Source organism: Eucyclogobius newberryi, unplaced genomic scaffold (genome assembly GCF_026437365.1).
Source record: "Eucyclogobius newberryi isolate DKJ021-1_F unplaced genomic scaffold, fEucNew1.0.hap1 SCAF_22, whole genome shotgun sequence".
NCBI classification, from domain to species: Eukaryota; Metazoa; Chordata; class Actinopteri; order Gobiiformes; family Gobiidae; genus Eucyclogobius; species Eucyclogobius newberryi.
Genome location: NW_027315857.1, coordinates 8,604,146 through 8,626,486, shown reverse-complemented (window position 1 = coordinate 8,626,486; position 22,341 = coordinate 8,604,146). Strand labels below are relative to the sequence as shown.

The 22,341-nt window shown below is 43.6% G+C and overlaps 1 protein-coding gene across 1 annotated transcript in view; it reads left to right on the top strand.

Moving 5' to 3' along the window:
- usp53a (ubiquitin specific peptidase 53a) overlaps positions 1 to 22,341 on the top strand; it is a 53,685-nt gene that overhangs the window by 10,461 nt on the left and 20,883 nt on the right. Inside the window, exons 2-11 of the mRNA XM_072458571.1 lie at positions 5,264 to 5,719; positions 7,053 to 7,145; positions 8,005 to 8,139; positions 9,332 to 9,442; positions 10,646 to 10,728; positions 10,896 to 10,980; positions 12,506 to 12,652; positions 15,139 to 15,288; positions 20,993 to 21,140; positions 22,163 to 22,333. Of these exons, the coding sequence (XP_072314672.1) occupies positions 5,576 to 5,719; positions 7,053 to 7,145; positions 8,005 to 8,139; positions 9,332 to 9,442; positions 10,646 to 10,728; positions 10,896 to 10,980; positions 12,506 to 12,652; positions 15,139 to 15,288; positions 20,993 to 21,140; positions 22,163 to 22,333 (1,267 nt within the window). The 5' untranslated portion in view covers positions 5,264 to 5,575. The remainder of the gene's footprint in view (positions 1 to 5,263; positions 5,720 to 7,052; positions 7,146 to 8,004; positions 8,140 to 9,331; positions 9,443 to 10,645; positions 10,729 to 10,895; positions 10,981 to 12,505; positions 12,653 to 15,138; positions 15,289 to 20,992; positions 21,141 to 22,162; positions 22,334 to 22,341) is intronic.

Here is a 22,341-nt window from a genome sequence, read left to right as displayed (position 1 = left end):
TCTTAACACTCAGGCCAAACATACAGCCGCACATTTCAATGGTTACAATGAGTAAAAGTTTTATTATTTCAGTAGCTTCCTTTTCTGCTGCAACAAAATAGCCTAATTATGACAACAACAACGTGCCAATTCAATCCTACTACTGTATTTTCCACACTTTTTTTCACACTTCCAACCCCATTTCATACTCTAGTGCGACTTCTATACGTTTGTTTCTTCTCTATTAGGCATTTTTTGGCTGGTGCGACTTATAGTCCGGAACATACGGTATTCAAATCACAAATCTTAATGAAATCCACAAGGCTTGTGAGAAAAGATGGTGATTTTTTCCCCCCCCCAAATTACTCAACCCTAGTAAATATATAGAGTTTTATAAATTTACCATTACACTTTATTTCTGCTTCTTAAAGATGAATTGTGTGGAAGCTCAGCCAAGTTAGCTCAGTGCTATTGTTTCTCATCTTCAGAAACATTTGCACCGCAGTTCTCGAAGTCTGCAACATACTTTTTCTGCCCCGTCCCAGCAGCAAATATGAAATTCAGCAAAAAGAAAAACCTCCATAACAAATTCGACCACATTCAACGTTTACTTCTCAGCTCGTGTGCGCACCTCGTCTACATATCGAGCGAACGTGACTCGATTTGAGTCCAGATTGATTCATCAAATGCTCGGAGGATTACCTCATGAAGATCAATTGAATCAGTTTTAATGAGGCAATCTATCAGCGGAGCCGCTAATGGCTAAATGATATCATCCCGCTCCCCATGTCTTCACGCCGCGGCTGTCCGCACACGTCTCCGGCTCCACAGGGCCGTCCAGCTGCCCCGGCTACAAACACTCTTTAGTTGATTGCTTTAAGCTGCTAGTCTTAGCGTTTTATGTGACGAGGGTAAGGAAATCAGTCCTCCTTCCAGCACTGCTTTCTTATACCGTAGAGATTTGCTAGACCTGATTTTTTTTTTTTTTTTTTTTTTTTTTTTTTTTTTGCTTTTCTGTTTGAATAAATTCATCAAAATCATTTTATACCTCGCACAAAAATGCTATTGCTTTTGCTTGAGTGTTCCACAGCATGGCCTATACTTCTTTGTTTTATTCATTCAATTACAGACAATGCAAAAAAGATAAAACACGCATAAAAACTTTGGTTTAGAGAAGTCACCTGCTTGTCTCTATGGATTTTGCAAAATTTGATATCTCTTTGTGGAACTTTCCTGGCAAAACAAATGGTACAAATGGTGTTTCCATAGACACTTGACCCTCTTCCTAAAAACGTAGACTACCTAGTGCCGCTTTCATTTGTTTTAGTCCAGTTTGAGTATAATGAATTGTATTCCGTAATATGTTAGGCAGTGAAAAAATACTGGAACAACACCTGTATCCAAGATGTTTTTCCAAGTCTCTAATTTTGTGTAAAAGTGTCTGCTGCCTGTAATATTCAGTCCTTTGATTTAAGAGGCAAATTTTTCTTAATTCATTATTTTTTTCTCTGTAATGGTTGACTCATTGACCCCTGAACTGCACCGATCCCTTTTCCCACAAAGTCCGTCCCCCGCTCTCCGTATCTTGTAACAAGTTAGTGTTTGGACATTTCGTCACCTGACTAAGCATGCTCAAGTCGGTGTGAAGATATTTTTACGCTTTGCTCAACATTGCATTCCTGCTGCAACACAATTTGTCCTGGCGTTTTATAAACCGTGCAGAGGAGTGATGGGTAATTACTGTACGTTTTTCTATTTTGTCAATCAAGATGCAGTCAAATGGAACCACAAAATGATCCCGCGAAAGAAGTTGATGTCGTTTTTTTCAAGCCTGAAACGGCAATGTCTTTGCTCATCATTTGTAAGCAGTTGAATTTGTGTTGTTGGAGGTAAAAACACGAGTGAAGCAGCTGTGAGTAACCGAAGCCCCGCACTGGAGGCGGAAACGGTGTCAACAGGCGTCTTGGCTTACAGCGCTAACGATGTCGACTTGGCGCCGCGACAACCTCGTGGTCAGCCAATTGAGCCGTTTTCTTCCACCTGGGTCCTTTATCGGGCTCAAAACAGGACTTCCGTATGGGTGCAATCAAGTAAGTTTAACATTGATGGAGGTGCACAGTTTTTTTTTTTTAAGGGATTGAGGCGCCATGATATTATGAAACATTAGAAACTATTGTGGTGTCGTCATTTTTTCCAAGTACAGTCGCTTGAGTGTGTTAAGGGCTGGGCTGGGCAAGATTTAAAGGCACCAGCACAGTACAAGACAAGTTGAGGAACTACTGGTACAAAACTAAAAATAGAAAAAGGTCCAACTTTTTATGCCTGGTGGATGTTGGGAGAGCACAAAGTAACTCGCCACACATTAAAGATGAGGAGTTTTGCTCAAAGAAGTGACATTCAAAGGAATGTAGGAAAACTGTCATTTGTTATGAGATGAATGATGCAGGATATGTTTCAGAAAAAAGTACAGTTTATGTTGCAGTACAGAAAACCAGGTATTGTTCAAGGAAAATGTAAAGGTTTCAGTTTATTTTGTGATTTTAATGCATTTTTTTCCGGTTCTGTAAAGCACTTTGAATTACCGCTAAAAATAAACGTCCCTGAACGTTGTGTAGATTGGAATTAACTTTTTTGGATCAAATGTTGCAGTTAGATTTTCATTTAAATATTGACTGCTAAACCATTACAAAGCATCATGATTCTCCGAGCTAAAAGGGTTTGCATTTTCTCTGCATATCGAGATGTTAACTTTTTAGCTGTTGAGACCATTGAAATGTCCATTAATCTCGCGGCCGTACTTGTAAAGACGTAGTCCACGCCCACTTCAGTCCGACCAGCGCTCTGTTTGTTCTATGAAGTAAGTCGTCCAACGGATGCCCTGCGTTTTCTGGTGCTGACAAATGATGCTCTTTGCCCCGCGGCGGCAAAGTATCATCTTTTTCTATGATGTCAGGGAATTGTAGTCAGCGAGTGCCAATTTCACTTGGAAAAAGAGCCGCCTTAGCCTAAGTGAGGCTGGCAGCTTTTCAAGTGGGAGCCCATAATGCAATAACTGTTCAGGGACTCCAAAGGGAAGCCACACTTACTCCTACGCTGTTGTCAGCAGTCCTGCAACTCCACATCTCCTCCGTCTTTCTTCTCACTGGATCAAACTGGCTCTCATTTTGTCTCCATCTGTTCCGATTGTCAGTGAGACTTGTGTTTTTTGAATGATTTGAAATGGTTTGTTTGAAATGATTTACTTTTACTCGAGCTGCAAGATGAATCGCAATTGATTGTGTCCTTAAATGCCATGTATTGGTAATCTGACAATAATTAGAATTTTAACGAGCCAGTTCCTCTTGCCTGCAACGGTCTACTCTAACAAGATTGTGGCCAAGAATGACGTCTCTCATCAAAACCAGGATTTTAGATGGAGACTCGTCTTCCCGTATTTTGGACGGGGTATTTTAAAATGTGGACGGGCATTTTCGAGTGCAGGGACGGCCATTTTATTAATAAATCTTGACAATAGTCAGAAGCATTTGATAATAGTCCGCCATTACAGTTTACCGTTTACAAGTGAAAATTTGCATGCTGCACGCTGATTGGTCGACGAAATTTGTGTGCTTGGCTCTGATTGGCTGCCGAGCCGTGATCCGGAGAATGCCGAAGCTACTTGTTTTTTCGCCTAGTCGGCCCCCTTACCCCCGGACAACATTATTTGGACGAGGTGTTTTCAAATCTCATCTAAAAGCCTGATCAAAACGGGCACAAATTGTAACTCTAAACTAGTTGCTCTGAATTAGAATCTTACTCGACTGTTTACCTGTCAAAAATTCAATACTCGGATATAAATTTATCTAAATCCCGTTTTCTGCCTGTCTAGACCTGCCCTCCTCTGATCCAGGTGTGATTGGGAAGGTAAAGTTTTCCCATTTGCGCTTGGCTAATACCCAAACAGAAACTTTGGGCTTGGTCTTAATGCAGTGCAGTACATTGGCCAACTGCGTATTAACCCGTACTTCATGTTCATTGTTGTGGCGATGACAAATTGTACTAAGACAATCAGATCTGAATGTTACTTATGGTCGCGGCTTTAGTTTATCCACCGAGAATTCCTGACATACCAGGAAGAAACTGCTGTCCAACTGGTTTTGGCTGAAGCTTCGAGTGGTTCTTCAGCTCATTATGTGAAAGTGGTGTCATTGTTTGGCACCGACTGGCCTGTTTTTTCATGGTATTAGTAATAAAATTACAATGAAAAAGGGATGTTTTGAAGCGTGTGGGTGGAAGGAAGAGAGTATGATTCAGTAGCAGCACGAAAGGCTGAATTACGTGGTTGCCAATAAGGTCGGAACTTCCACAAACCCGGTTCTAAGAAGAGAAGAACAAAGAAGTTGTATTTGAAGAATCCTCGAACGTCCCGCTCCCTCCTCCCTCACGTTAAAAGTTGCCTGCTCAGCACCGCATTCGAACGCTCAGCACTAATCCACTCTTCTAAAGTGTATAAGATGTTTTAATGTTTTGTTAAATTGCATCCATTTACACGCTAGGTCATTCTTTTGTGCCGCCGACAACGAAAGAATAACAACACAATTTGCCGTAAAACACCGTAAAGCCGGCGTCGCTTTGAGCTCCGGCGTGTTTTTGTTGAGTAGAAATGTAGTGAAAACACAAATTACTTTTACGGGCAGTGAGTTCACCGGTTAAATTGAATATTGACGCTAACGACCGATCAAACCTGAGGTAAACTAGTTGTGTAAGATGTTTTTCAAGTCATTGTTTGGTCCTACTGGTCGTTGTGTCTGGCAAATGCCAATAACATCGACATTTCAGGATAGGAGATATTGATGTTTGTCAGTTACATTTGACAAAATAAAGACCTGCTGAAGATTGTGGTCAACTGTGAGGTAGATTATGATCAATATGCTTTGCACTTAGGGGCAGTTTATTGTTCAATCTGAAGCCTCGACAAACATGTGAACAAGCAGGTCAGTTTGTGCAATCTGTGTTGTCCAGCCTGTTGTTTACCGTTTCATGTTAGTGTGTGCTTCACTTGGACACTTAAGTTAATGAATAATCTAGTGTTTTCCAGTTTTGAAGATATGCCTGAAGATTAGATGCGTTACTATACAAGTGATTAGTCATTTTGCGACAAAATGTGATGTATTTAAGATTGGGACTCAAAATGCTGCCTATAAACAGGAAGCTAAACCCTTAAATTATTGTTTTTTCTATGTTACTATTACTAATTATTATTCAAATCAATGTAAACTAATTGTTTTGTTTCTTCCCTTTACAGTTTGGCCAGAAATGCCTAGTTGAAATATTGCAATGGATTGGCGCGGGAGAGAGAAGACGAGGATCAAACTAAACTGGAACATTTTTCCTAAACGTAAAACTGGGATTTTAATACAATAATTTTCCTTTTTCAAGACTATTTTTTTGTATTTTTTTTGGAGTACGTACAGCAAGTCTTTCACCATGAGCTGCGGCACTAAACTCGAGCCCTATGTGTAGCCGGCCAACCGCTGTAGCGAGTGGAGTCACTTAGCCACAAAGCGCCCCGTCCCGCCCACTGTCCCGCCGCTGCGTCGGTGGACCCCACAAACCAATGGCATGGGCCAAGTTCTTCAGGAAGCCGGGGGGCAACCTGGGGAAGTCGTACCAGCCGGGCAGCATGCTGTCTCTGGCCCCCACCAAGGGCCTGCTGAACGAACCCGGACAGAACAGCTGCTTCCTCAACAGCGCCGTGCAGGTAACCACATTTCAACCGTTGAAGGCGCTGTACCTGGTTTTTGTGCTTTGAACAGATTGCGGCAATCTAAACGTATCGCTCACTCACCTAAAGAATTCTGAGCATCCTGATTATTCACCGCAGAGTTTCGATGCAGACAGAATACAGCGGTCTCATTTTGACCCTCAGAGCGGCTCATATAATATAGCTCTATCTCTGTAAAAAATCAGGTACATTCCCTTTCAAATCCCTTGTAAAACATTCATCACAGACCTCATAACTTGCTACCTGCTTGTCTCCATGAATTTATATTGCTGAACATTCCAGATGATGTAACATCAACACTACAGATACAAATAGGTTTGTGGTTAACATCTATAATTACTGGACCAAACCATCATAAAACTTCAATTTTCAATTTCCTCTCTGTCGACATCAAACAACTTGGAAATTAAATCATCCTGTTACTCAAAATGGCAGAGTTGTTGTTTCAGTTTTTGTTTATTTAGTTTGTATTCAAAAATTACACCAAGGCTAAAGTAATAGAAAAAGTGTACATAATTGGACCATTAACCATACTAAACCCAGTATCGATACTAAAACAAAATCTCACGAACAGGTTCAAAATGTGACTTTTTCTCAACAGTTTTGGAAGGATCTTGAGCTTTATGACCACAACATTTAACAAAGAAAGGACTATTTTGTACAGAAAAGGCAAGTCACTATTGTCTAAAACCTTTACCTTAAAAGATCATTGACATATTAAAATTGGTATCAAGAATCGAGTTTATTCCCTGGTATCGAAATCTAATCGCTAAAAAATGATGAACAACATTCAACATTGTGGATTTTCAGTTTGGAGATTTCTTTCAAAAATCTTGCAATTCCCGTTATGATGAATGTATATATTGTGACTGTCTGGAACCCATTTTATGTGTTTAATACAAATGAATACCTTCCCAATGGTTTGTCAAAGCTTAGTCAGGGGCTAAATTTACCCAGCTGCACCGCAAGAGTGTTGAAGGTTGCTTATGACTTGTGGGAAGTCGGTTGTGACTTCATTAGTCGCCCACTCTGAGGTGACCACAGCGGAGTGACTCAGAAGCTGCCCACGGGCCCCGAGATGACCACTGCTCAGACATGTTACGGACAGCAGCGCTTTTGTCTCGCTTGACCTTCGAAAGCGTACATGTATAAATAACGAGCCGCACACAAATTCAATTATTTGTACTCGAGAAATAACGAGGTTTGTTTCTATAATAGTATTCTTCCCATTGTGTCTTGATTTGTTGAAGACCGTAACTGCTGTATTGTCCATGCTCTGAACACAAGCTAAAGGTGCTTTGTTTCCTAGGTTCTATGGCAACTGGACATCTTCAGGCGCAGCTTGAGGCAGTTACCGGGACACTTCTGTCTTGGAGAATCCTGCATATTTTGTGCACTAAAGGTAAAATAAAACCCATGCTCCTTATCTTTATTAGTAAGGTTTCACATGACATCACGTGATTCTATTGGTCGATAATGTTTAAAAGATGGGGGCTGGTAAAATGTGTTTGTTTGTGTGCAACGATGAGCTTATAGAAGTAACTAATAAATAAACGGTTAAGTCAATTTGCCTCGCATGTTGCACAAAAAGGGTTTACAACTTTACAATCTCCATGGAGATGCCACCGAACCAAGGCAAAGCAATAGCATTTTCTTAAAGCAAGCGGGTGATGGACCCTTGCAACTTGCAACTTGCAACTTGCATTACGTGTAATTATGAAAATCCCGGCTCCGACAATTTACTGCATGTCCTCCCTTCTCTCATCCCCATTTCACGCTCGGCTGTCCTGTCTAATAAAGCCTACGGGCCAAAAAAATCCTTTGTTATAAGAAAACAAATGAAATGAAACAAATGAAAAATAACCAGTCATATTTTTTGGGCGTTGTAATCGTTACTTGAACTATGCAGACTCTAAAATGCAAACAAAAAACGCAACATTATTAAATCTAAATGTAAAATAATTAAAAAGATTTCATCTATAAAACACTTTATTTGTAAATGTCGTAAATCTAGAAGCCGTCAGTCACTACATTTCAACTTTTACTCGCTCGATAATGTACTTCAAAAAGTCTCAATTTGCAATAGAAATGACAATTCGACGAGCCGACGGATCGAAAAATGCGTCGCTGAAAACTCGACTACTAAAATAACCATTAGCTGCTGCCCTACATCTGAGCGTGTGACATTATTAAATTGAAGAGTCTGAAAACGACTGATGAACATGTTTTGCGGTTTGATCTGATATTCTCTCTCCCTCCAGGGGATCTTCTCTCAGTTCCAGCACAGCAGGGAGCGCGCTCTGCCCTCGGACAACCTGCGCGTCGCCCTGGCCGAGACCTTTAGGGACGAGCACCGCTTCCAGCTGGGCTTCATGGACGACGCCGCAGAGTGCTTTGTGAGTTCCCGCGCTTTTAGAGAGGACTGGTGTATAATCTGTGTTTGACTAACGCCGCTCTGGACCGCCGGCGAGGTCGTTTAAAGCGCCCGTGTCCCCAGTTTGCACTCCCATCACCCTGTGCCACGCGGCCGCTAAATATGAGCGTGACGGGTTATATAAGCCTCTGTGTGCTGCTGGATCTGATGTATCATTCCACCACATGCTTTATCATATTGCTGTGGAGACATACTGGCCTTTGGATATTAAAAATAATGTTCTTAAACCAAGCGAGGGATGTTATCTTTGCTGAGAAAGGCAGAGCAGGCTTATTATCATCCCTCAGTAATTATTATTTGTGCTATATCTTTCAAAAGCTTTCTTTATAGAGCTAAATGTGTGATTCAAAATGCTTTTCAGAGCAAGAAATATGCATTCAAATCACAACACAAACGATACAATGCAACGTACTTTAAAAGACAGGTCTGGTTCTTTTTAAAGATTACGTAATATAAGGCTGTAAACTGCTGGCGTAAGATTACAAAAGAAGATTAAATGAACGTTGTTGGAGTTACTTTTCTAAAAGAAGAATGTAGATAGAAGCCTTAAGTTTTGAGGCTAAATTATTCCAGATTTTGTCTGCATAAAACTGAAACACTGATTAAGCAACTGCAGATGAGTGTTGTGTGTTTTTAAGGACAAACAACTTACCAGTCAGAACACATCGTCTTTGCTTGTGTCAGTTTTATTATTGATTGGAGCCATAATTGTAAACACGATACACTTTTGATCAAGTATGTCGTCCTAGCTTCCTCAATTTAAATATCTAACGCTTTTACTTACTGGAGTTGTTCCTTTTCCTCACAGTCCTGAAAACACCTCCCACTCAGATCTTTGACCTTGTGCGTTCACCAAGTAATATATTGGCAGCGAAAATGCCAGTGAAGGAATTTGTGTTAAGACTTGGCCAGTGTCAGATTAACAATCTGTGAAGTTGTTCTGTAACCTTTCCAGCCCTGGTTTCAGCTCCTAGCGCTTTACAAACCATTAAGCACTCCATAGACACACACTAAATGTGTTCAAACCTGCTCTTTTTATACCTTTTACTACATGTCTGGAAGCCCCGCTCTTCTCTGGAAGTTGAAAAACTTTTCTCAGAAAGGTTGCATTGTATTTGTTCTTGGTAAACGGGAAATTCTTTCTTTCTTCACAGGAGATCATACTGGAGAGGATCCACATGCATATAGTGCCTGAGGAGGAAAATGCCTGCACTTCAAAGTCTTGTATCACTCATCAAAAGTTTGCTATGTCCATTTATGAGCAGGTCAGTACAAGGAAAATCCCCCTTTTCAACATCAGAAGAAGTTGGTATAGAATATTATAAAACACATAGTTATGTTCCACTTTTATGCACTATAAGGACCAACAAATACAAAACGTGTATTGTTCTTTCCATCAGTCCCTATATAAAGTGACAGCATATTTTGAGATGCGGTCATAATAATAATAATAATATTTTTTTTAAAAAGCGTTTTAGTCAATCTGCCCATTTATTTGAACTTGTAGTAAAGGTGTAAAGAAAAAAAGAAAAAGGAAAGAAAAGACAAATACACACGCCTGCACCCTTCACGGCATTTGTGACTGCTCTGCCACAAGGAAGGACAAAAAGTAGAAATACTTGCTGTGGTTCTTAAGTTATTATCGCAGTTTGGCCCAACACAACAGTATTGGGCACAGAGAACACACAAACCTCCAGTGGCACACACCGGCGCACACATGCATCACTGTCTGGGACTGGAGAAATCCAATCCGTCATGTTGTGATACAAGCGGCCCCAGAGGAATTAGGAGGGCGTTTCAGCCCAGACTCCACACTGCGACGCTGACTGCAGTTTCCGATAAACCCACATGTTGTACTTGGAAATCCAAAGACCTGGGACAGCTCTCTCACCAGCACCCTGCCCCGAAGACTCTGTCGCCAAACAACCTGACATTTAGAAATAACTCCAGTATTCAAAAATGTATATAAAACTACCCGCCAGCTCTCTTACTCTTGAAATAAATTGTTCTTTTTTACAGTCATGTTACCAATCAAATTAATATTTCATCCATTTAAACAATAGTTTTCCATCAGTTTTACTTTATTATTTTTAGGGTTAAAGTTTAACACTCAGTGAATGGGTATTTTTCCAAGAATGACATCAAGTCCAAACTATCTCTGTATGGCAGGGGTGGGCAATTATTTTCCTCCGAGGGCCATATTCGAATCCAGGCAAGCACCAAGTATATAAGATATTACTTGGCATGTTTGGCGGGCCGGATTATAAAGTTATAAAGACAAATGGGCCACATGTGGCCCGCGGGCAGCAGTTTGCCCACCCCTGCTGTAGGACATTCATTGTGTATTCTGACACTGTTACATATGTATAACTTGCTTCTGACTAAAATGTAAAATTGTACTACTGAGGACAATTTAATAGCTCATATTTAGAGATGTTTCTCACTCCCTGCTGCTGTGTGTTGTTCAGGTGGTGTGTCACAGCTGCGGGGCCACGTCAGACCCGCTGCCGTTCACAGAGCTCGTACATTATGTCTCCACCACGGCTTTATGGTAAACCACCATCTGAAATCTGACTCACACGCCTTTGTCCTCTTCTTTTTGTGCTTCTTCGGCACGTTTTGTCAGAAGGCCATTCATACAAGTTTACTTCTCTTTTAGCTGACAGCCTCCACACAAGCTGACAATGCGCACCTTAACCGTATGTTGTTTCTCTTTAGTCAACAGTTGCAGCGGCGTCATGTGGATTCGTTCGGGGAATTGTTGCAAGCAGCGAGTACAATGGGAGACTATCGGAACTGCCCAGTATGTAAACGAGATTTCATGTACATCAAATACTTATTAGGCATTATTATTGGGCAACATTACAACCGTTGACTGATTTTAGGAATGATACTTCTAATCTTTTCAAAATCTTCAATGCAACAATCCAGTTTAAAGTGGTAAAAGCAAGTGTTTAGTTTGAGAGAAACGAACAGAGATTCTAGACCAGGGTAGTCTAGCTGGTCAGGTCAGAGGTCATCCTGTGAAAAGCGTCACCGCTGCCAACGCCAGGGGGTGTGAGGAATAATTATAATATTTAATTTTCCTTATTCACCACAGAGCCCATCAAACACTTTTTTTTTTTTTTTTTTTTTTTTTTTTAACATAAAGTAAGATTTGTGTAACTAAGGGGGTGTCTGGGGGTCCAATTTAATAATTCATATGCAACTTGCAGTATTCTGTTGTATTTTAGATAACTTAAACAATTTGAATCCATTTGACTTATTTATTTCTCAAGATTGAAAACAGCTGAGGCATGTTTTAAAATGATTTTAATGCAAAAGCTTGGACCAGCTCTCTATTGGGGGCCCAACGTCCACAGTCCCAATCTCAGGTCCGCCCCTGCAGCAGGGCACTCTGCTCTCAGACTAATAAGCCATCAGTCTGACTGGACTATTGTTGGTCCAGAGCAGAGAAAACACTGCTGCAGAAACACTCGTCAGGGCGGTCTCTGAACTTCAGTTTTACGCTCTATTCCAGCAACAGCAAAAGCTATAATGATTACTTTGAAGATTTCCTCCTTGCAGTGAAAGCGCGCCACATTGAGCTTATTATATTGTGAAAATACGTCTCATATTCACTGAGAAAAAGCGTGTAATAAAAAACGCAATAATAAGGACCAATTAGATGCTCCAGTTTGGAATAATAGCACTAGAAGTTCGAAAACACCACTTAAAAGACACAATCTGTCTAACAGTTCTGCTTTGGCGCCGCTTACAATACGCACACAGCCTCCTGTAGGGGAGAGGGAGTAGGGGAGAGGGAGAGGGAGTAGGGGAGAGGGAGTAGGAGTAGGGGAGAGGGAGTAGGAGTAGGGGAGAGGGAGTAGGAGTAGGGGAGAGGGAGTAGGAGTAGGAGTAGGGGAGAGGGAGTAGGAGTAGGGGAGAGGGAGTAGGAGTAGGGGAGAGGGAGTAGGAGAAGGAGAGAGGGGGAAGCGGAGAGGGGGAAGCGGAGAGGGGGAAGCGGAGAGGGGGAAGCGGAGAGGGGGAAGCGGAGAGGGAGGAGGGAAAAGGAGAGGGGGGAGGGAAAAGGAGAGGGGGGAGGGAAAAGGAGAGGGGGGAGGGAAAAGGATAGAGCTAATGTTTCAGGGAAATATTCATCAAATCTGATATGAGGCAAAGGGCTCCATTCTGATTGGCCAAGAGCCCCAGCCTTGGGTTCAGCGCCTCTGCTCTAGACAACTGGGTCAAAACGTGTCTGTGGAAGATACAGTTATGAACCAGAGACAGTCGAGCTATTCTTTGTTTCTGTTGGTCACTAATCACTTTGCCGTGGTTTTCTTCCGTAGAACAACTGTGGGCAGAAGATTAAAATCCGGCGCGTCCTCATGAACTGCCCCGAGATCGTCATCATTGGCCTCATCTGGGATTCGGAACAATCGGACCAAACTCAAGAAGTCATCCACTCGCTCGGACCTCTCCTCAAGCTCTCCACGGTGAGCCAGGAGAAGGGAGGTGGGACAGTTCAAAACACATAATCCAGGACAAATATTGAGGCAGATTTTAAGGGAGACATATTATGCCTTTTTAAGGTACTGAGTAATGAACTATAACGTAAATAAATTAGGCTGCCCCAAATAAATTGTCTGTTTGCTGTAACCCGAGCCAACATTTTTCAAGTGGGTCGGACGGTAGGCAAATTCTTATTTTTTTTTACTTTGAAGGCAAAAAAAAAGAATCCAAAATGTTGCCATTTTTTGACTCGGCGTGACCGCCAGGGGTCAGGCTTCAACAGTCCAGGGGTCAGGCTTCAACAGTCCAGGGGTCAGGCTTCAACAGTCCAGGGGTCAGGCTTCAACAGTCAATGACGGAAATCGTCTCTTATCAACCCGATCAGGAGACTAAATCTCACGATTTTAGGATATTTCAATCGACCTTTTGTACGCTGCTATCCTTTATTTTGGTAGCGAAGGCGAGCGGGGGGAACATGCGGGGGACACGGGCGCCACCATGTTTGTTGTGATGACGCTGCTGGGCGTGTTTCAATCCCAGAATGCATTGCGTAAGACACCGTGATAGAGCGTGGCATGTACTATGGACACTTCAGTGGCGCCGACAGAGACAAACCAACTTGTAAAAGGCAACTTAACGACCCTGACACGCGTTCTGCTCTGTTAGACGCATGTGGAGGACCGAATTTGAAGACGCACATGTGTTGCGCAGTGCGTTTTCAGTCCTTTGGGATGAAAGATAGGTGTACCAGCGTGCTAAAAATATTTGACACATCGGTTTAGGAAAGACCGGTCGGTGAGTCGGCGAAATAATTGAAAAATAAAAGATTTTGCCGTTTTTGCAACAAAATACAGATTTTTTTCAGTCGGCTAGTTTCATACCGGGTCGGTTGGGTTACGGCAAACAGACATATTTTGCTCAGCCTCATCATTTTACATATAGTTCTTTGTAAACTGCTGTGTTTGAGGTCTTGTCTCTTCCGTAGTAGACGCATCTTTCCTTTTGGTAAATGTCTTTTTTCTTGAGCATGTTGTTTACTTCGGTGCAATAGACATATGAGGGAAGTACATGAAGGGGGGATTTATTAGTCGGAGGCTGTTGCATAAGCGGTGGATGCCCGGTGCCTAGCTGGCCCGCACCTCTGATCAAAAAGCTCCTGCTGGCTCCGGTCAGAGCGTCAAAACCTCCGCTCTCATCTCTGTGACGGTGCATAAGGGAACTGGTTTACAGCGCGGCGTACGTTACATCACAGGAGTTTATACCAGGACGGCATCATACACTTTACATAACCCAAGCGGAGGATTCAAAGTATTTATTTGACATTTGCAAAGCCCACGATGTAGAGAATGCACTGCCTCCCACTGCTGCACCACAAAAGCCTTCATTCACTGTGTTTTATGTGACTTTATTGGATACAACAGGAAACTTACACGCTTCGGATTCACTTTGAGTCAGAAACAAAACCCTAACCCGAGTATATGTGGCAAAAGAAATCTAGAAACCTGTACTTAAATCACCTGTAAATGAACTAATATGGCCTCTAGATGGTGTTAGCACTAATGAGCTAATCGTGACAATATTTATGGAACAAACCTATGTGCGGGTTACAATTATTGTGGAAAATACACTTTTTTTTATAGTGTAGATCAAATCGAAATTACATAATTTGGATGATAAAATGTTTGTCCATTATTAATTATTTTGAATTATATTGGGACATGATGAATAATCACAATTATGGATTAACTGAATGAGCTTCACATCCCTGGTTCACACTGGTTAGAAAATCCACAAATGTATTCAGACATTTTATTAAGAATGACAGAAAATATGACAAACATATTGAGGAATGGGTACTTTTTTTTTTCTTTTTCTAAATTAACCAAGTATATTATATTAACCACACAACTAATACACAAAATGACAAATAGATTGTGTTGGAGTTGATCATTTCAATAATTACAATGTACAAAAGTTGCTTCATATTTCAAAATATCAACAAACACAATACAATTATTGTTTTTTTTTACATCAGGACCAGGACGGGGCATAAACAGCTGTATTATTAAGCACCTTGTATTACATTTGTATAGAAAGTATAGTTAAATTGCCTCTAAAATTTAAAGTCTTCACTTTATTTATTTATTAGACAATTCATCTTGATACCCCGTACTTCGTGCTACTTAATAACTCCAGATGAGCTATAAAAATGTATTCAGCCATTTTATTGTCTATGAAGAGTTGTATTTGGGCCATGCCTTGAAGAGCTAATTCAATCTGGCCTTCGACCTGCTCGTCAAATCAATCCCCCTCATTCCCCCAGACCCTAATCTAACCACACACACAGAGTATCTGATCCCTTTGTCTCCACATCCGTCACTCGCCTCTCCACTTATTGCACTGTTGTGGCGCATGAGTAATCGCTTTATACATTTACTTGTGCTGTGTTTGTGTGTGTGCGTCGCTGCAGCTTTTCTCCCGGGTGACGGACGAGCACGCTAAGAAGGGGGAGCTGCTGCTGGTGGGCATGATTTGTTTCTCCAGCCGCCACTACTGTGCCTTCGCCTTCCACACCAAGTCTTCCAAGTGGGTCTTCTTTGACGACGCCACAGTGAAAGAGGTGAGGGGACGCATATCAGACCGGATGAGCAGGAAATGTGGTGCAGACTTGTCTCGAAATGTATAAATTGCTCACTCAAAAAATACAAAGCAGTGGTTCTAGTTTCATCCAAACAAATTCACTGTCTAAACTAAAAGAATGTGCCATCAAGTGCTGCACTGGAAAACATACCGTATTTTCCGGACTATAAGTTACACCTTTTTTCATGGTTTTGGCCGGGGTGCGACTTATACTTATATTTATACTTAGATACTGGGGAGCGACTTATATGTGATATTATTTGTTATTTTCACGCTTGCAACCTTCTTTCATACATATATAAGTGCAACTTATATATGTTTTTTTCTTCTCTATTATGATTTTTTTGGCTGGTGCGACTTATACTCCAGTGCGACTTATATATGTTTTTTTCTTCTCTATTATAGATTTTTTTTGGCTGGTGCGACTTATACTTCGGTGCGACTTATAGTCTGGAAAATAAAACAACAACAACAAAAAACTATTTCTACATTCAGCTTCAACAGTGTTTATATATTTTAGAAACGCGCAACCAAATATAAGGATTTAACTAAAAAAAACACAACAAATGTAAACAAAATAGTCAAATTTATGCACTACATAACTTTTTTTAATGCTGGAGACTCTACCAGAAAAGTAACATGGTGCATCTTTTAAGTAGTGTTTGTCTTGTTTGTAGGGCTGTGCGATATTTGAAAAGCGATATAGATATTATTGCAATATTTTAACTTTTTGACAGTTATATTAAGACTAAAAAGAGCATGCCTTTAACTTATTAGTCAGACTCATTGACAAAACCAAGATTAAACCGAGGCTACTTAAGGGGAATAAAATGGGCTAAATAAATCTACATTTTCATTTAAAAACACACATTTTATTTAAAAAAAAAAAACAGTACATTTTTGTCAGATGGAGGCCTAATTAGTGTTACTGCGATTTATTTAGTTGTGATATTCAGCCAACATTGCAATATCGATACTTTTCTGTTCTATATACTGCACAGCTCCACTTTAAAGACTATGAAACTCGCAGACGGAGCCAGATTTTGGTCAGTTACAATTTTAATTTGTGGAGCATTTTGTGTGATTAAGGAAAAACTAGAGGGCTGAGTCGGAGCAGATCCAACACTGAAATCATTTAGTTTCTGCAGTGGTCATTACGTGAGATTGACGCAGTTCAATCAATCGTGAACAGCAGATGAAATATAAAACGCATTTGCTTGCGGGGGGTGTTTGTATCATGTCGACGGTCACGTTATCGGTTTTTAGCTCTCACTGAATGTCTTGGTTGCGTGGCACATCGATTGCCCTTGATGAGTTTTTATAAGAGTGAGGAGTCAGCTCGCCGCGCGTCCCGTGACTCGTCTTTAGCGCGCCCCTCCGACTTTGTCATCAGAAAAGCTGCAGAAGTGAAGTCGAGCCTAACAAGCGAGCGCCCATTACGACTCGCTGAATATGCTGAGCCGCTCTGTTCCACTGTGTTGTCTCGCACGTTTCAGTGTGATGTGCGCGTGTCGTCGTGGAGCGCACCGTGTTTCGAGACAATTCCTCAATGTTTTATCGCTTGCGTGTTTGGAGCGTCTTTTGTTTGCCGCTCCGCTAATGTTTTCCGGGGTTTGCATTTGCAGCCGCTTTCGACTGGCTCCGTGTCGATCCATCAGCGCCCCCCTCTCTCAGCTCTCTCTCAGCCCTCTCCTCTCAGCCCTCTCCTCTCAGCCCTCTCCTCTCAGCCCTCTCTCCTCTCAGCCCTCTCTCCTCTCAGCCCTCTCTCCTCTCAGCCCTCTCTCCTCTCTGCCCTCTCTCCTCTCTGCCCTCTCTCTCTCTGCCCTCTCTCTCTGCCCTCTCCTCTCTGCCCTCTCCTCTCTGCCCTCTCCTCTCTGCCCTCTCCTCTCTGCCCTCTCCTCTCTGCCCTCTCCTCTCTGCCCTCTCCTCTCTGCCCTCTCCTCTCTGCCCTCTCCTCTCTGCCCTCTCTCTCTGCCCTCTCTCTCTGCCCTCTCCTCTCAGCCCTCTCCTCTCTGCCCTCTCTCCTCTCAGCCCTCTCCTCTCAGCCCTCTCTCCTCTCTGCCCTCTCCTCTCTGCCCTCTCCTCTCTGCCCTCTCCTCTCTGCCCTCTTCTCTCTGCCCTCTTCTCTCTGCCCTCTCCTCTCTGCCCTCTTCTCTCTGCCCTCTCCTCTCAGCCCTCTTCTCTCAGCCCTCTCTCCTCTCTGCCCTCTCTTCTCTCTGCCCTCTCCTCTCTGCCCTCTCCTCTCTGCCCTCTCCTCTCAGCCCTCTCCTCTCAGCCCTCTCCTCTCAGCCCTCTCCTCTCAGCCCTCTTCTCTCTGCCCTCTCTCTCTGCCCTCTCCTCTCTGCCCTCTCCTCTCTGCCCTCTCCTCTCTGCCCTCTCCTCTCTGCCCTCTCCTCTCTGCCCTCTCCTCTCTGCCCTCTCCTCTCTGCCCTCTCTCCTCTCTGCCCTCTCCTCTCAGCCCTCTCCTCTCAGCCCTCTCCTCTCTGCCCTCTCTCTCTGCCCTCTCTCTCTGCCCTCCCTCTCTCTCTCTGCCCTCTCTCTCTGCCCTCTCTCTCTGCTCTCTCTCTCTGCCCTCTCTCTCTGCCCTCCCTCTCTCTCTCTGCCCTCTCTCTCTGCCCTCTCCTCTCTGCCCTCTCCTCTCTGCCCTCTCCTCTCTGCCCTCGCCTCTCTGCCCTCTCCTCTCTGCCCTCTCCTCTCTGCCCTCTCCTCTCAGCCCTCTCCTCTCAGCCCTCTCCTCTCAGCCCTCTCCTCTCAGCCCTCTCCTCTCTGCCCTCTCTCCTGCCCTCTCTCTCTGCCCTCTCCTCTCTGCCCTCTCCCTGCTCTCTCTCTCTGCCCTCTCTCTCTGCCCTCTCCTCTCTGCCCTCTCCTCTCTGCCCTCGCCTCTCTGCCCTCTCCTCTCTGCCCTCTCCTCTCTGCCCTCTCCTCTCAGCCCTCTCCTCTCAGCCCTCTCCTCTCAGCCCTCTCCTCTCTGCCCTCTCTCTCTGCCCTCTCTCTCTGCCCTCTCCTCTCAGCCCTCTCCTCTCAGCCCTCTCCTCTCTGCCCTCTCCTCTCTGCCCTCTCCTCTCTGCCCTCTCCTCTCTGCCCTCTCCTCTCAGCCCTCTCATCTCTGCCCTCTCCTCTCTGCCCTCTCCTCTCTGCCCTCTCCTCTCTGCCCTCTCCTCTCAGCCCTCTTCTCTCAGCCCTCTCTCCTCTCTGCCCTCTTTCCTCTCTGCCCTCTCTCCTCTCTGCCCTCTCTCCTCTCTGCCCTCTCTCTCTCTGCCCTCTCCTCTCAGCCCTCTCCTCTCTGCCCTCTCCTCTCAGCCCTCTCCTCTCAGCCCTCTCCTCTCAGCCCTCTCCTCTCTGCCCTCTCCTCTCAGCCCTCTCCTCTCAGCCCTCTCCTCTCAGCCCTCTCTCCTCTCTGCCCTCTTTCCTCTCTGCCCTCTCTCCTCTCTGCCCTCTCTCCTCTCTGCCCTCTCTCTCTCTGCCCTCTCTCTCTCTGCCCTCTCCTCTCAGCCCTCTCCTCTCAGCCCTCTCCTCTCAGCCCTCTCCTCTCTGCCCTCTCCTCTCTGCCCTCTCCTCTCAGCCCTCTTCTCTCAGCCCTCTCTCCTCTCTGCCCTCTCTCCTCTCTGCCCTCTCTCCTCTCTGCCCTCTCTCCTCTCTGCCCTCTCTCTCTCTGCCCTCTCCTCTCAGCCCTCTCCTCTCAGCCCTCTCTCCTCTCTGCCCTCTTTCCTCTCTGCCCTCTCTCCTCTCTGCCCTCTCTCCTCTCTGCCCTCTCTCCTCTCTGCCCTCTCTCTCTCTGCCCTCTCCTCTCAGCCCTCTCCTCTCAGCCCTCTCCTCTCAGCCCTCTCCTCTCAGCCCTCTCCTCTCAGCCCTCTCCTCTCTGCCCTCTCCTCTCAGCCCTCTCCTCTCAGCCCTCTCCTCTCAGCCCTCTCCTCTCTGCCCTCTCCTCTCAGCCCTCTCCTCTCAGCCCTCTCCTCTCAGCCCTCTCCTCTCTGCCCTCTCATCTCTGCCCTCTCTCTCTCTGCCCTCTCCTCTCAGCCCTCTCCTCTCAGCCCTCTCCTCTCAGCCCTCTCCTCTCAGCCCTCTCCTCTCTGCCCTCTCCTCTCTGCCCTCTCCTCTCAGCCCTCTCCTCTCAGCCCTCTCCTCTCAGCCCTCTCCTCTCAGCCCTCTCCTCTCTGCCCTCTCCTCTCTGCCCTCTCCTCTCTGCCCTCTCCTCTCAGCCCTCTTCTCTCTGCCCTCTCTCCTCTCTGCCCTCTCTCCTCTCTGCCCTCTCTCCTCTCTGCCCTCTCCTCTCAGCCCTCTCCTCTCAGCCCTCTCCTCTCAGCCCTCTCCTCTCAGCCCTCTCTCTCAGCCCTACAAAACGCTACAATTTAACTTCTGGGCAGTTTTGCGTGATGAGATCACTACAAGTTCTAGAACTACACTTCTAGAACTACAAGTGCTAGAAGTTCTAGAACTAACAGTAGTTCTAATGTTCTAACACTAAAAGAACCAAAAAACTTGTTTCTCTAATAACGATCTTGTAGATTCATAAAATTTGCCATTTCCAAATTAATTCTGAATGTCATTTTTTCATTTGTCACTTTTTAAAAATGTTTTTGCTTGTGTATTCAATGTTACCGGACCCTCCATCAGAAAAGTTACACAGTTTAAAACTAAGAAAACTAATATATGGAATAAGATATTATTTAGTAAGTAATGATTATGACAAATAAAAACGCGTGTAAAGAAAAGAGTTGGAAGTGAAAACTATATAACTAAAACATGGATATGTTGTAAAACATGGATATGTTCAGTCTGCCCGAAGTGAATATATGTAGCACAGTCCATCGCTAAATTTCAAACTGGAACTACAGTTTACTTTGATTCTTTACCAGTCGTATTACTGCTCGATTGTACTTCAGACTTATTCCTTGGTCTTTTGGTTTCTGTGTTTTTCCTGTTGTTCATAAAGAAGCACAAACATCTGTTTGCAGCCTGCAGCTTGTCGAGAAGTGCCTTTTGGGTGATATATACTCCCTTTTGTTTCTCTGAATATTTAATTGTTTGGTGGGAACTTTTTTGTTGCGTAGAAAGAGCTTTGTAAAGTTCACTGGGGACACGTCGAACTTAATCATTTTAAAAGACTTGATGAGAAAATTAAGTAAACTTAAAATGCTTAACAATCTACTTTTTTTGTTTGTTTTGTTTTTACTGTGAAATCAGATGTGTATTATCAAAATCACTTTTCACGATCTAGATCCATATTCAAAATAAAAACACTTAAAATATTACAATGATTCATTGATAAATTGATAAATAAAACTGATAATTGCCATATAAAACACACACACACACACACACACACACACACACACTAAATTAAAGATTAATACATACATACCATACATGGATAGATAAATGGAACAATAAATAAATGAATTCATTAGATAAATAAAGGACCCTATTTGAAAGGGCAATGTTTTCAAAGTGCAAATTTGTTTTAGTGCATAAATCCTACATCAACATCACTTATAAGGTCTTACAAGTCTAGTCTTGGTCAGATAATTCTTTAGCATGTTTTTGGCTTTTAACTCTCCTTTTGTATCAGGCTCGTACCTCAGAAGGTGTTTTGTGTGTCCTGGATTGGAGTGGTAGTTCCACTGTGGTTCCCTAATGAACTCCCAGTCCTGTTCATCTCTCGTCTCGTGTGCGTCTCTCTGCAGATCGGCTCCAGGTGGAAAGACGTGGTCAGCAAATGTGTGAAAGGTCACTTCCAGCCTCTGCTGCTTTTTTACGCCAATCCTGATGGAAGTGCCATTACTGCAGAGAACAGCAACCACTACAAGAGCTCTGTCAACGGGGACGCACACGGTCTGTAGCCTTTATTCACCACTAATAATGCATTCGTTTTGTCCTTTTTTAAATGTTTTGAACGCAATCCGATGTAATTCAAACGCACATATTTAAAGGTTATACGTGTCACATGGACCTGGAGTGCCATGACCCATCAAATACTGAGATGAACATAATGCTATATCATCAAAGATATTTAGGTTTATTGCAAACTGTAGGATCTAGAGCTCACGCTGCTTTCTACCTTCTGATCTGACCAAAATACACACAAATATTATTATTAGAGAGCAGGGTTGCCAGATTTTCAGAGAGCAACAAACAACCAAGCCTTTGAAAAAAAGCCCTCAACAGTTGTATTTTTATTTTTATTGAGTGACTGTAATGCACTACACAGTCACTATCAGTTCTTTTAACTCTTTATTCTTATTATAGGAACCCTGTTTTTCTCTCAGATTTTTGTCTTTCAAAGTTCTTTTTGTAGATAATCATCGTCTGATTCTTGCTGTTACTTTCTGTATACATCGCGTCTTATAGTTTTTTCCGGGACCCGTCGTCAACATTGCGATTTTCCCGCATATCGAGTGAGGGAATGTTGGTGATTGGTGACATCATCGTCGGTGACATCACTGTCATGCCGTGACATCATCGTCACGGCAATTGTAGAGAATATGGCCACTCGCAATGTAATGCCAGTAAGTGAATTGAAGTCAAAGCGGCGCTGCCACACTAGGAGCTCTCACACAAATCGGTTGTTTGTGTGAGAGCTGAATATTTGCCGGATTATAGCTCCATGGATTTGTTTGGTTGTGGAACTTGATCCCTTTTTAAAGACCCTCCTCCCGCACTGTGCACCGGCCCGGCCCCAGGTGCAGCCCACTGTCCATCACAGAGCTTTCGGACACAGCACCTTTTTAGCGCAGATGACTCTATAAAAGATCTGGATTTTAGAAACTATTTGCGTCCATATAGGTGAGAATTTGTGTCGCTTTCGTATTATGTTTTCATTGAATTTTAATCCTCTTTGTGGGTCCTTTTTGCAGGTCCCGACTTGCCCGTCCCCCCTCCGAAAAAGCTGGAGCTCACCAAAGAAAACCTCAACGCATTTTTGAGTCAAGGGGGCTCGGTTCAGAAAAGTCTCTCCACTCTGAGCCGAGCCAGCGGACACACCAGCGGACAACACAGCAACTACACCAGCGACGCCAGAGGACCAGGTACAGTC